Source organism: Pan paniscus, chromosome 1 (genome assembly GCF_029289425.2).
Source record: "Pan paniscus chromosome 1, NHGRI_mPanPan1-v2.0_pri, whole genome shotgun sequence".
In the NCBI taxonomy this organism is placed as follows: domain Eukaryota; kingdom Metazoa; phylum Chordata; class Mammalia; order Primates; family Hominidae; genus Pan; species Pan paniscus.
In genome coordinates, this window is record NC_073249.2 from 162714550 (window position 1) to 162726810 (window position 12261).

Consider the following 12261-nt stretch of genomic DNA (forward strand, 5'->3'; position numbering starts at 1 on the left):
TGCCTGGCCCAAAATGTCTACTTGTTTTTGTGGATATTCAGTTAAAAGTACATTAAGGCATTCTTACATTAGGTTGAAATGGGTGTTTAACAGCTCCTCCCTGTCAGTCTTACTGCTCTTTGAAATTTCAGAATTCTCTTCCTGTTGAAATGAGGGCTTCAGAAAATGGCAACTACCTATTCCTATGGTTGCTTCCTTTGGTTGGTTAAAAAGTCCTCCAGGAGGCTGATGCAGGAGAATGGCATGAACCTAGGAAGCAGAGCTTGCAGTGAGCTGAGATCGCGCCACTGCATTCCAGCCTGGGTGACAGAGCGAGACTCCATCTCAAAAAAAAAAAAAAAAAAGTCCTCCTCCCTCTTCCCCCCAGCCTCCTCTCAGTTCCTTCACATTCCTCATAGCACATAGCTTCCACATAGCTTCTGGGCCTTTTGCTGTTCTATGTTTCTGCCTTGGGTTTGTTCTTACCTCTCCTAGACCCTAGGGTTGCCAGATAAAGAAAAAGACAACGGTTACATTTTAATTTCAGATAAATATTTATGACATACTTATACTAAAAAATTATTTGTTGTTTATCTGAAATTCAAATGTTACTGGGTATCCTGAATTTTTATTTGCTAGATATGGCAACCTCATTAGAATGTCATGAAGACAATGTGAATGGATTGCAAAGGATACGTGACACAGAGGCATCATAACTACACTAATGGAAGGGGACAAAGCTGCTGTAACCACCAGAATGATGCGTGCAAAATCCTATGAGGCAGCCTATGCTACTTTAACTCATGTGTGCTAGTAAGTGCTTCGCTACTAGATTTCTATCAAAAGGATACTTTCAATTAAGAAAAATGAAGAGTGAAATATTGAAAGCTAGAGCGAGAAGAGACCAATGGTCATCTTGCTTCATCACTCATTTCACAGATGAAGAAGGGGACTTTTTGGGAAAGTAAGCGATTTCCCCAAAGTTCACTGTCATAATAGTTCTGGGATGAGTGTCCAGAATTCTAAACTCTAAATTCATCCCCTCTCAGTTGACATCATGTTGCTTCTAAACAGTAAGCTCTGTGAGGGCAGAGACGTACCTGGCTTATTTACACACCATCATCTCTCCCATTCAGGTTCAGTTCCTGGTACAGTGAAAGCACTTAATAATATTTATTGAGTGTTTGAATGAATGTGAGATTTCACAAAGCTTCCTTTTCCTCTAAGAGCAACCTTCAATAAATTACTTTAATGTAAATTCCAGAGCACAGAGATCATGTCTCATGCTTTTTTATGGTCCTGCTCCCAACCTCCATGCTGAGCTTAATCCTTTGTCAAGAGAGGAGCTCAATAAAACTTTTGGTGAGAAAAATAGTTATTCAAGGGACAAATATAATTTCACTGGTGCTACCTACCTGTGATCTGATTTTCTATTTCCCCTTGCATGTGCAAAGACTCCATATAGACGGTGCGGTTGCCAATAAATCTTGCACATGCAATCCCTCTGTATGGCTGACAGAATCCATCTTCTTCATACTCATCTCTGAAAGAAAGCATAGACAGACATTAGCTGATGCACCACATACATACAGGGCACAGCAAGCTCTGACTGCGCGATACCCTAAATAGTCACTAGGGGGCACAGTTGGGCACAATATACAAAAGACTGGGCTAAGGAATTGGGCTTTTGCTCAGTTCTTAAAACATCTGTTGGTCACATTGGTCAAGTTTCCTACACCCCCAGAAAGTCATCCTGAAGCACAAAATCATCCTTAAATATGGGAGAAAATGCTTTTATTTTCGCAGCTGGTGGTGGGCTGGAAGATGATGTAGTTATAGGAGTAAAGAGGAAATGAGTTGGAAATCTGGGCACATGTTCTACAGTTTTTTGTTTTTTAAGCATAGATTATTTCTGCTTCATTTGCTACAAAGGCGTGGGCGACCAGATCCACTCCAACTGACATGTCAATTAGGGGGATCCATGGGGTGAGAAGCTGGGTGCAGCTGGAAAGAAACCCGAGGGCAGCCCAGTTAGGTGACTCTTCACTGCTGAACCTCCATTATCTCTACCCTGCCCAAAGAGGACCAGGGCAAACCATAGTCTGGAGAGTTTGAATTGAGTCACTAAATCCAAGGAAATCTAGAGAAAATGTCCATGGAAAGTTTGCTTTCATGCTTCTCTACAATTTAAAAAAATAGTCTTATTAAAATTTTGCGGCCTCAAAATTATAAGATTTTTTTTTATAAGGAGGGTTAATAGATTTCATCTTGAAGACAGAGGGACACCAGAAATGACATGATTCATGTGCCAGGTAAAAGGACTGGAGATCTAAGGCTGGAGATGAAGACCCAAGATGGCAGGCTCAACCTGAAAGGGCAGAGGCTACCATCTCCCACGAGGGCCTACGATGAGCACAAGATCCCTTGAGTGCAGAACATCCAGCTGTTTCTCAAAGGCAGACCATAGCCAAACCAAAGTCTGCCTGCCACGGGTATAAGTTGACTTCAACCCTGGATGCTCCTCCCCAATATATCATCTCAAAAAAAAAAAAAAAAACACCGTTTTTCCCCTTTGGTTTCTTCTAAGTAAAAATCCCTCAGAGCAAAGTCAGGAGAACAAAATTCTCTTCCTGAGTTTAACGTTTGGGCATCCTTAGGCAAGCTGTCTGAGCCCTCTGAGCCACAATTTTCTCATCTACAAGTTGGACACAGTAACTGACTTCTCTGCCCTACATGGGAAAGTCATTACGATCCCATCAGATAATGTAAAAGCTTTTTTAAATTGTAGAGATAATATATGGCTATTCTTAAAGTATTTACAATGACCAAAGGGACATTTATTTAAAAGACAGTTATTTACTAAGCTCCCACGTCGTAAGAGGCACTGCGGTTAGTGCTGTGGTGCTCACTTCCCAGCTTGAAGGTCTAGCGTAGGAGTCTAGAAAGCCAAAGTATAGCAGCAAACCAAGTGGAAAAATCACCTGATAGGACACTAATTTTCTGCTTCTCTCTACTCCCATTCATTAAAAGAATCATTTTAAAGGTGAAAGTGGGGGAAGTATCTTCAGTTTAGTCCTGAAAATAGTTTGTGTTGCAAAGCTCTTAAAAACTTAACCTTTAAATACACATACAAATGAATATATCATATACCTGACATAAAGACATTGAAATTTTACTGTTGCACAATCCTGCAAGCACTCCACATGTTTACTTTCATAAATCCTAGAGTAATGCTGAAGCCTTTTTGGCTTAAATTTTACTTGGGTTGTAAAATTAACCCAACTTTTATTGGGTAACTAATACCATAAACCTATGGGGAGAAAGAAGGTTCTTGATGACCTATGCTTGGATCTTGGAAACCTAAGTACAGAGACCAGAATACACCCCCATGCCATCCCCCTGCTATTACAGATGATGCTTTCCTATCCCTGGGCATTAGCAGAGCCCTGGATTTTTAAGGTGTCATTATGAGAACACTTCTTTCTCCCCCACATTGAACTCTCAAGGCTTCAATTTATATCTCTTGGGAGGACAAAACCCTGGAATTACCCCCAGTTATAAATCCCCAACCTACTGGGAGTTCCCATATTTTATGTGTGAGGCTTAGGCTAAACTTCTTACCACCTTTCCAGTTCAAGACTCTTAAAAAGACTCTTTGAATACTTTTTTTCAGAATAAAATGGAATGCAATTCCTTGGCTGCACATTTCTTATCAAAGGCTTAGAACTGCAGGTGTATTAAATTTTTGACTATTCCCAGAATTCCTACTATCCTGTTCAGTCTCCTGGGAGACAGGTTTTTTAAAAAAGAACACAAAAAAACCCTAAAACCAGTATGTACTGTTATCTGCTGGGGAGTGGTTCTGTCTTGGCTCCTTATGAGAATCGCCTTGGCAGCACATTGGGAGGCCGAGGTGGGTGGATCATCTGAGGTCAGGAGTTCAAGACCAGCCTAGTCAACATGGTGAAACCCCATGTCTACTAAAAATACAAAAATTAGTTGGGTGTGGTGGCAGGTGCCTGTAATCCCAGCTAGTCAGGGGGCTGAGGTAGGAGAATCACTTGGACCCGGAGGTGGAGGTTGCAGTGACCCAAGATCATGCCACTTCACTCCAGCCTGGGTGACAGAGTAAGACTCCATCTCAAAAAAAAAAAAAAAGAATGAAAGAATCTCCTTGAGAAGCTTTAGGAAATACGAATGCCCAGGCCCCACCTTAGACCTATTAAATCATAGTCTCTGGGGATGAGGCTTAGGTATCTATGCTTAAAGAAACCTATCAGGTCATTTGAATGTGGTTGAGAACCACAACACTGAAAAAAACCAAACATGTATTAAGTGTCTGCTGCTCTGGGCTGGGTACTGTGTTAGGTGCTTTCTTCAAAGCAGCCCCTGATGAGCTATTGTCCTTATTTTACGAGAGAGAAACTCAACTTCAGAGAAGTTAAGTAACTTGCTCAAATTCACAAAGTCAGTCTGTGGTGGAGCTAGGATTTAAACTGAAACTCAAGATGAGGCCACTATCCCATGTTGTTAGGTCTGTAACTATGTTCTGCGTTTCAATACTACTCTTAGTTAAATCAGCCTACTCGAGAAAGAGACCTTATAACGAGTCTTGATTCTGTATCAGATACTAAGTTTTATATACTTACAAAACAGATACTAAGTCATTTAATCCCAACAACAATCTTATAAAAAAAGGTAAAGATGTAATTATTCCTGTTCTACAGATGAGAAAAGTGAGACTCAGAAAGCATAGAGAACTTATCCAAAGTTACGCAGCAAGTAGAAGAGCTAGATTTGCTCTAAATAGTGTTTCTAACCACACTCTATAACTTCTTTCCAAGTGGCTTGGCAATGGAGTTTTTGCACTGCTTACAGGGGCTTTCTGCTGTGGAGAAGCTTTGGTGCATGCTGGGTGGTAAAAGGTTTTCTTTTAAACATAAAGTCAAAAACACATTTCTTTCTTTTCCATTTTTCCCCACTGGCTTTGGCTGGAGGGGAACAAATGCTCCTCCAGCATTAATCAGCTTTATGCTTTTTTCCAGCTCACACTTCTTTCATCATTGATGTCTTCCTGCCTTACTCCATGCTCAGCAAATTAAAAACATGAAGCAAGTGGCAAGGTAGCAAAAGTGCAAGGGCACTTGCAATGAGCGTGCCCAAGGCTGCATTCAATGGAGAAGAAAAGTGCATTGTGAAAGGGCAAATGGAATTTGGCCATTCATCACAGTGGCTGGCACCAGTGTGCGCCGCTGCCTCACCATGATGTCAAGGTGCAGGGGTGCTTTGTGATGGGAACTCATGTTTCTCATAAAGGTAATTGAGTTACCATGTTGCCAGCCTCTACAACCTGCCATATTCTCTGCCATGGGATTGGGAAACGAAAATGTGGTCTGTAATCCACCTCCAGGGTCTCCTCCTTCTCCAGGGCAAGGAGCTTATGAAGGATATTTGAAGAGTGCTAAGAGGGATCGTGGAACAGTGCGGCAGCAAAAGGAGTGCCCATCTAGGAACCACTGCAGAGCAAGGAAAGGAAATGCTGTTCTGCAGAGACTTCATAATCTAGTTCTTGCCAGTTTTTCCAGCTTCCTTCCCTGCCAGACAAGCCTACAAGCCTGATGGTATTAGTCATGTGGATGATCTTGCTAGTCTCAAACCACAGGATGCACTTCGATGCGGACATGGCTTGACCCATGCTCATCCTCAGGGCTGGCATGCCCTCTGACCCCTTGTTCTCCTTGTGAATGTTCTCATCTTTCAGACCCAAATGCCCCTACCTTCCCTGGAAAGTTAGTCATTCACTAACCCCACCCATTCCCAGTACTTTCATCAAACCATTCCACAGATTTCCAGTTTCATATACTATTTTATCTGTTTAGCGCCCACCTTACCACTGACAGGCCAATAGAACTAGAAGAGATGAGGAGACTGTCCCAGGGTAGCCCACCAACGTGGACCCTTCTCCATACCAGGAGTATCCTCTAATTGGAAGCGATTTTCTTCCTCATCAGAATATACAGGGCATGGGCAGACATAGCTGAACCGATCGGTACTGACAAATTTGGCCCTAAAATATTCTTTTTGGGGATAATTTCAGTTAAAATGCCTATCTCTCTCTCTTTTTTTTTTTTTTTTTTTTTTGAGATGGAGTCTCACTCCCATTGCGCAAGCTGGAGTGCAGTGGCGCGATCTCAGCTCACTGAAACCTCCACCTCCTGGGTTCAAGCGATTCTCCTTCCTCAGCCTCCTGAGTAGCTGGGATTAGAGGCGTGTGCCACCATGCCTGGCTAATTTTTGTATTTTTAGTAGAGACAGGGTTTCACCATGTTGGCCAGGCTGGTCTTGAACTCCTGACCTCAGATGATCCACCTGCCTTGGCTTCCCAAAGTGCTAGGATTACAGGTGTGAGCCACCACGCCGGGCCTCCTACCTCTTCTTAATGAGAAGAGAATGGATGCAGAGGGACTTTCCTGACTGTAAAATCTCACTTAAACCAAAGAATTGAAAACAGGTACTCAAACACACACTTGTACACAAATGTGCAGAGCAGCACTATTCACAATAGTCCAAAGGTGGGAACAACTCAGGTGTTCATCAACAGATGAATGGACAGACAAAAGGTGGTAGATACATACAATAGACTATATTATTCAGCCACGAAAAATGAATGAGGTACTGAAACAGGTTACAATGTGGGAGAGCCTCAAAAACATGCTAAGTGAAATAAGCTGAACAAAAAGGGCACATATTGTATGATCCCATTTATATGAAATATTTAAAATAGGTAAGTCTTTAGAGAAAAGCAGATCAGTGGTTGCTAGGGGCTGGGGACAGGGAGGAATAAGAAGTAACTGCTTAGTGGGCAAGGAATTTTATTTTGGGATGATGAAAATGTTTTGGAAGTAGACAGATGTGGCGGTTATACAACATTATGAATATACTAACTACTATTGACTTATTCATTTTAATATGGTTAATTCTGGCTGGGTGCAGTGGCTCATGCCTATAATCTCCGCACTTTAGGAGATTAAGGTGGGAGGATTGCTTGAGGCCTGGAGTTCAAGACCAGCCTGGACAACATAGTGAGACTGTGTCTACAAAATTAAAAATAAAAAAATTAGCAGGGCATGGTGGCACACACATGTAGTCCTATCTATTCAGGGGGCTAAGGCAGGAGGATTGCTTGAGTCCAGGAGTTTGAGGCTGTAGTTAGCCATGATCACATCACTGCACTCCAGCCTGGGTGACAGAGCAAGACCATCTCTTTAAAACATAACGATAACAAAATAAATAATAAAATAAAATGGTGACCTCTATGTTATGTGAATTCCACCTTAATTTAAAAAAAAATATCATTTACACAAGGTCCAAGGTAGAGGGACCTTGGGAGAGGGCCAATGGTTGCAAATTCAGGCCTCAAGGTGGGGGAGGTTGTGGGGGTAGCTTTGTAAGTCACTTCCAAGCAGACTAATCTGATATAAGCATGAGCAGTTTACTCAGTATCAGCAGGTTCTTTTTTTCTGATTCTCATGGCTCTTCAAATGGAATGCCGGGGACAGTGACTTGGCAATCCCACAGCATGGCAGCCTCATAGGGACAGAGAGCAGTGAAATAAATAGCCCAACACCTCTGACCTCTGAATTTATCCCCCCAGCCCCTTTCATACGCCCTGTTTTGAGCCATGGAGAGGAAATCACATCAAGATGGCTGCCCCTAAAACCCTTGAAGGAAAGTCATCACACAGCTCAAAGAGATGGAGGGTCCATAGGTTTGCTCAGTGAGCAGTTTATTAAAGTGGGAGTTATTTTCTGTCATGTGGATAGTAATTTCTCTTTACCCAAGCAAACACAACTTACTAATGCTTTCCCAAAAGACCATCACGGCCATGAATAAATGGAAAACATCCCTTTTTAAAACTTGTGAATCGGGCCACCTATTAGCAGATCTGGTTAAAAGCATGGCCACATAATGGCTCTAGTAACCTCGAGCTGAGTGTGAAGCTTCCCACTTCAGAGGCAGCGTTCTTCTCCCTTGGGAGGGGCAAACAGATCTCTCAAGGTAAAATTAGCCCTGGCTTTTAATAAAAATGGGGCTTACATTATAAAATTAAGGATCCAAGTAAAAGATGCAGAATTATTCCAATGTAGACAGAAGATCAGAGACATAGAAACTTTAAGAACAGATTATAATTGGAGGTGGTTTGAAAAGTTACCTCCTATTCCAACCTACCTCCTTCCTCTTCCGGAGGAGACTTCAAGCCTGGAAGCAACCTTAGTTAACTGCTAACCAGGAGGAGGGGGCATCATTTAAATCTTATCAGCCCTAGCTGCACACACCTTGAAATGATGGCCCTGGGAGAGGGAGCATCTCTGGACAGGTATAGGCAGAGACAAGGAAAGGGATGGCTGGGGAGGGTGAGGATCCAGGAAGGGGAGCTGTCGGGAGCACCAAAAGCAGACTTCGCCTCAGGCTGGCTGTGGTCAAGAGATTACAGGTTAAATATGTGATCCTGAAGTTATCTCACAAACTCTGCTTTCTAAAGACCGGTCTGAAAGTGGGCATCAAAAAGTACGTGTTAACATACTTGACCTTTAAGGTCAGTTTTCAAAGGGAGCCAATCAAGGCATGTCAACCCAGAGGGCCAACGACTCACAGAGAAGCCTTAAATCTATAGGGTTGAGAATTCAGCTAACCCTTACATCCCTTTTTCTTTTATTGGAATGCCTTTGTAAGCATAAGCAATTTTGAGGTGACTGTGTCGAATATCACATGCTGGTTCCCACATCTGGTCAGTGACAATTTGGTTAACATTTATTCGCTTAGCTAAAGAGTCCCTCGACCTGTTTCATACCACCTTTTTTCTTTAAAAAATTAAATCAAAATTTTGAAGTTTTTTTCCCTTGGCTATTAAAACAAACAGATGAATAACGTTCTGTCATAGTTTCCAGAGCAGCACGGAAGAGTTACTTGTGTCCAACTCAGAAAAGGGAAGGTATTGGCTTTGCTTCATAGTGATGTTTGGAAACACAAGGGTTTGCATTTCACTTGGAATAGGAGCAGAATTACCCAGGCTTGTATCTCACAAACGTAATTTGAGGGAAAATTATGTGTGTAATATATTTTATTCCTATTTAAACACACATTTGAAATGATAGGACTGCACTAGTACAGTATTTGCAAGAATACAGAAGATTGCTAATCAAAAGAATGAGTGATTTTTTACTGTCTTCAATTTACTGAGGTTTTCATGGCAGGGCGGCCTTGCACCTTCTAAGAATGCTTTGGTTGTTTTTACTTTTCCTCTATTAAGGGCCTGCTTTGCCCCCAAGGTTAGGCTGAAGCTGGAAATGCATAGGTGACACTTGGAGTCCCCGAGTTCAGCGCCCCCAAGTTCTTATTAGAGACCCCTTGGATGTGCTTTGGCAGTTCTCCAAATATCAGGCTTTCAAACCACCCCCTAAAATTGCCTATTAAGAATAATGGGACTTTAGAATAATATGAAATTCACACATACCAATCTAGGCAGATTTTCTACCACAAATGTTACTGGAATTGCTTTGATTTTTTTTTCTTTCCTTTTATGCCTTTGGCCATGGATTGAAAAAAGAGAAGGTTTGTGGAAAGAGTGGTAAATGGAATTTAGGGACATCTTAGAAGGGTTTTAATTTCATCTTACTACTCAGAAGTGGGGTGAAACCCAATCCCCAATTCTTGCTTTTCTGTCTCATCTCAGCTTTGTTTCCCATTCCTTCTGCTGATGGTGGTTAAAAAAAGACTACTGGCCTCCGTAAAAAGCAATGGTGAGTTTAATGCCTCTCTGTACCCTCAACTCCAGCACCCACCCAAAGGCAATACAGAGATGCCCATGTCACAGGTAGAATCTTACAAATTTTTATAATGGCAGAAGCAGCAATTCACATTAAAATAATGATTAATTTGTAATGCACAGATTTGTCCTGTTCCTCCTCTGTTTCAATCTTCCTAAAGGCTTCCCTTATCATGCTAAGTAAAACTGGCATCTTTACAATATCCTTACATCATCTTCTCCTGCCTCACCTTGCCTCTCTGACCTCATGCCCTGCCACTTCCCCCCGACTCTTACTTGATTATTACCTCTTGTGTTAATATTTAGTCTCATCGGGCATACTCTGTATTGACATATTCAATTGTTTATTGTTTATAAACAAACTTCATGGGACTAGGAACTTTGTTTTGGTCACTACTATGTCCCTAATGGCCAGAATAGTGCCTATTCAGTGTCAAGTTGTTGATACTTAATAAATAAATGTTCAATAAGTGAATTAAATCTCTCCCACTTTTTATTTTAATTTCTGTGTGGTGGCAGCAAAGAGGGATCCTCTAGCAATCTGAAATGTGTAGTCAATCTCTCTACTTCCCCACCCCAGCCACCCAACCTCTCCATGCATTTTTCTTTATTTTTTGAGACAGGATCTCACTCTGTCACCTAGGCTGGAGTGCGGTGGTGAGACCACAGCTCACTGCAGCCTCAAACTTCCAGGCTTAAGTGATTCTCCTGCCTCAGCCTCCTGAGTAGCTGTAACTACAGGCTTGTGCCACCATGCTTGGCTAGTTTTTTTACTTTTTTTTTTTTTTTTTTTTTTTTAGAGACAGGGTCTTGCTATGTTGCCCAGGCTGGTCTTGAACTCCTGGACTCAAGCAATCCTCCCACCTTGATCTCCCTAAGTGCTGAGATTACAGGCATGAGCCACCATACCTGGCCTCCCCATGCATTTAGTTTTGCTAAATGGAAGAAATAATGAGAAAAGGAAGAGGGGCAGCTTCTAAGAGTAGCAACCTTGAAAACTAAATTTGCTTCCAAAGGAATTCTTGAATTTGACCACTTTCTTCCCTCATGGCTCAGGTCCCACCACCTCTCAGCTGCCCCTCACTGAGAGCCCTGCCTCCAACCTTCCACTCTTCCAATCCATCCTCCAAAGGCTGCAAAAGGCCATCTAAGGTGGAAATCTGTGTGATTGCTGAGGCTGATGTTCTTCACAAGCCATCTGGCCATTCTTGGGTCCACAGTAAGTGAATACTTGTTATTAGAATGCCTGTATGAGATTGGAAGCTCACGAGCATCTCAGCTAATTTGGTTTTCAAGTTAAGATGGTTTCTTCTTTTTCTCCTCTTCATTTCTTCTTCCTACCATTATGCCCTATTGAGATTTTATTCTATGCTCAACAGTATTCTAGGCCTCGAGGTAGACATCAAAAAAATTACCTTTGACTTTCAGCATGGATATAATTTGTGATCATACATGTTTATGAAAATACTACATTGCCCCAAACCAGAAGCAACCAAGAGAGAGGAGACAGAGAAAGAGACAGACACACACAGCGGAAAGACAAAGAGAGAAATAGGAGAGAGAGACAGAGAGAGAGAGAGAGAGAGAGAGAGAGAGGAGACAGAGAAAGAGACAGACACACACAGAGGAAAGAGAAAGAGGAGAGAGACAGAGACAGACAGAGAAAGAGAGAGAGATGAAAGCTTACTATACACCTACCTTGTACCAGGAACCCCTCAAGGTAGGTAGCATTATCTCCATTTTATAGTTGAGGAATTAGGTCCAGAGATTAAGTCTCTTTCCCAAAACCTTAGGTCTTGCTCCAAATCTCTTGCAGTGTCCATTATAAGAAATATATAATAAAGCCAAGAGCTTTGAAATGTGTACATATATGATTTAGTGAAAAAGAGACAACACAAAACAGTATTAGCACAAATAACACTGCCATGTAAAGTGTGGAAGGAGTTTAGATGGAAACAGTTCGATTTTATTGGATTATTCATCCCCAAAATTGCCCAAGTGCTTAACAATGATACAATAGTTAGGTTAAAATATTGAGGAAACAAACTTGAAAAAAGGTGCTAGGTTTTGTTCTACACTGCCTCGACTCAGCAGAAGGGAGAGAATTTGTAAGCAATGGCTGAAGAAGGATTTTTAGAGGAGAAGAAGAGGGTGGAAGATGTGGGAGGTACCTAAAGCCAAAAGATAATGAACAGAAGAAGATCCCTCCCAGGCAGCCTGGCTGGATTCAAGGTCCCTCCATCCAACAAGGACTGTTCTCACTTCCTAGATATGGCCAGGAAAAATGCTAGCCAAGTACATTTCAAGTTTCTCCAGGGCATTCCCTAACTGAAGCATGATGCTGGGACTGAACTTGGCATTGCTGAGTGGAAAAGTCACCGGACTCGAAATGAGAAGACCAGGGTCTTGGTCCCACTTTGGCTGCCAACAAGGTTATTTCCATACAACCTTGGATA

General features: G+C 42.0%; 1 protein-coding gene across 2 annotated transcripts in view; it reads right to left on the reverse strand.

Moving 5' to 3' along the window:
* The window catches only part of ROR1 (receptor tyrosine kinase like orphan receptor 1), a 408712-nt gene that overhangs the window by 42616 nt on the left and 353835 nt on the right, over positions 1 to 12261 (reverse strand). For both annotated transcript variants that reach the window (XM_063600720.1, XM_008958943.5), the window contains one exon: positions 1395 to 1522. In XM_063600720.1, coding sequence (XP_063456790.1) covers positions 1395 to 1522 — 128 coding nt within the window. The remainder of the gene's footprint in view (positions 1 to 1394; positions 1523 to 12261) is intronic.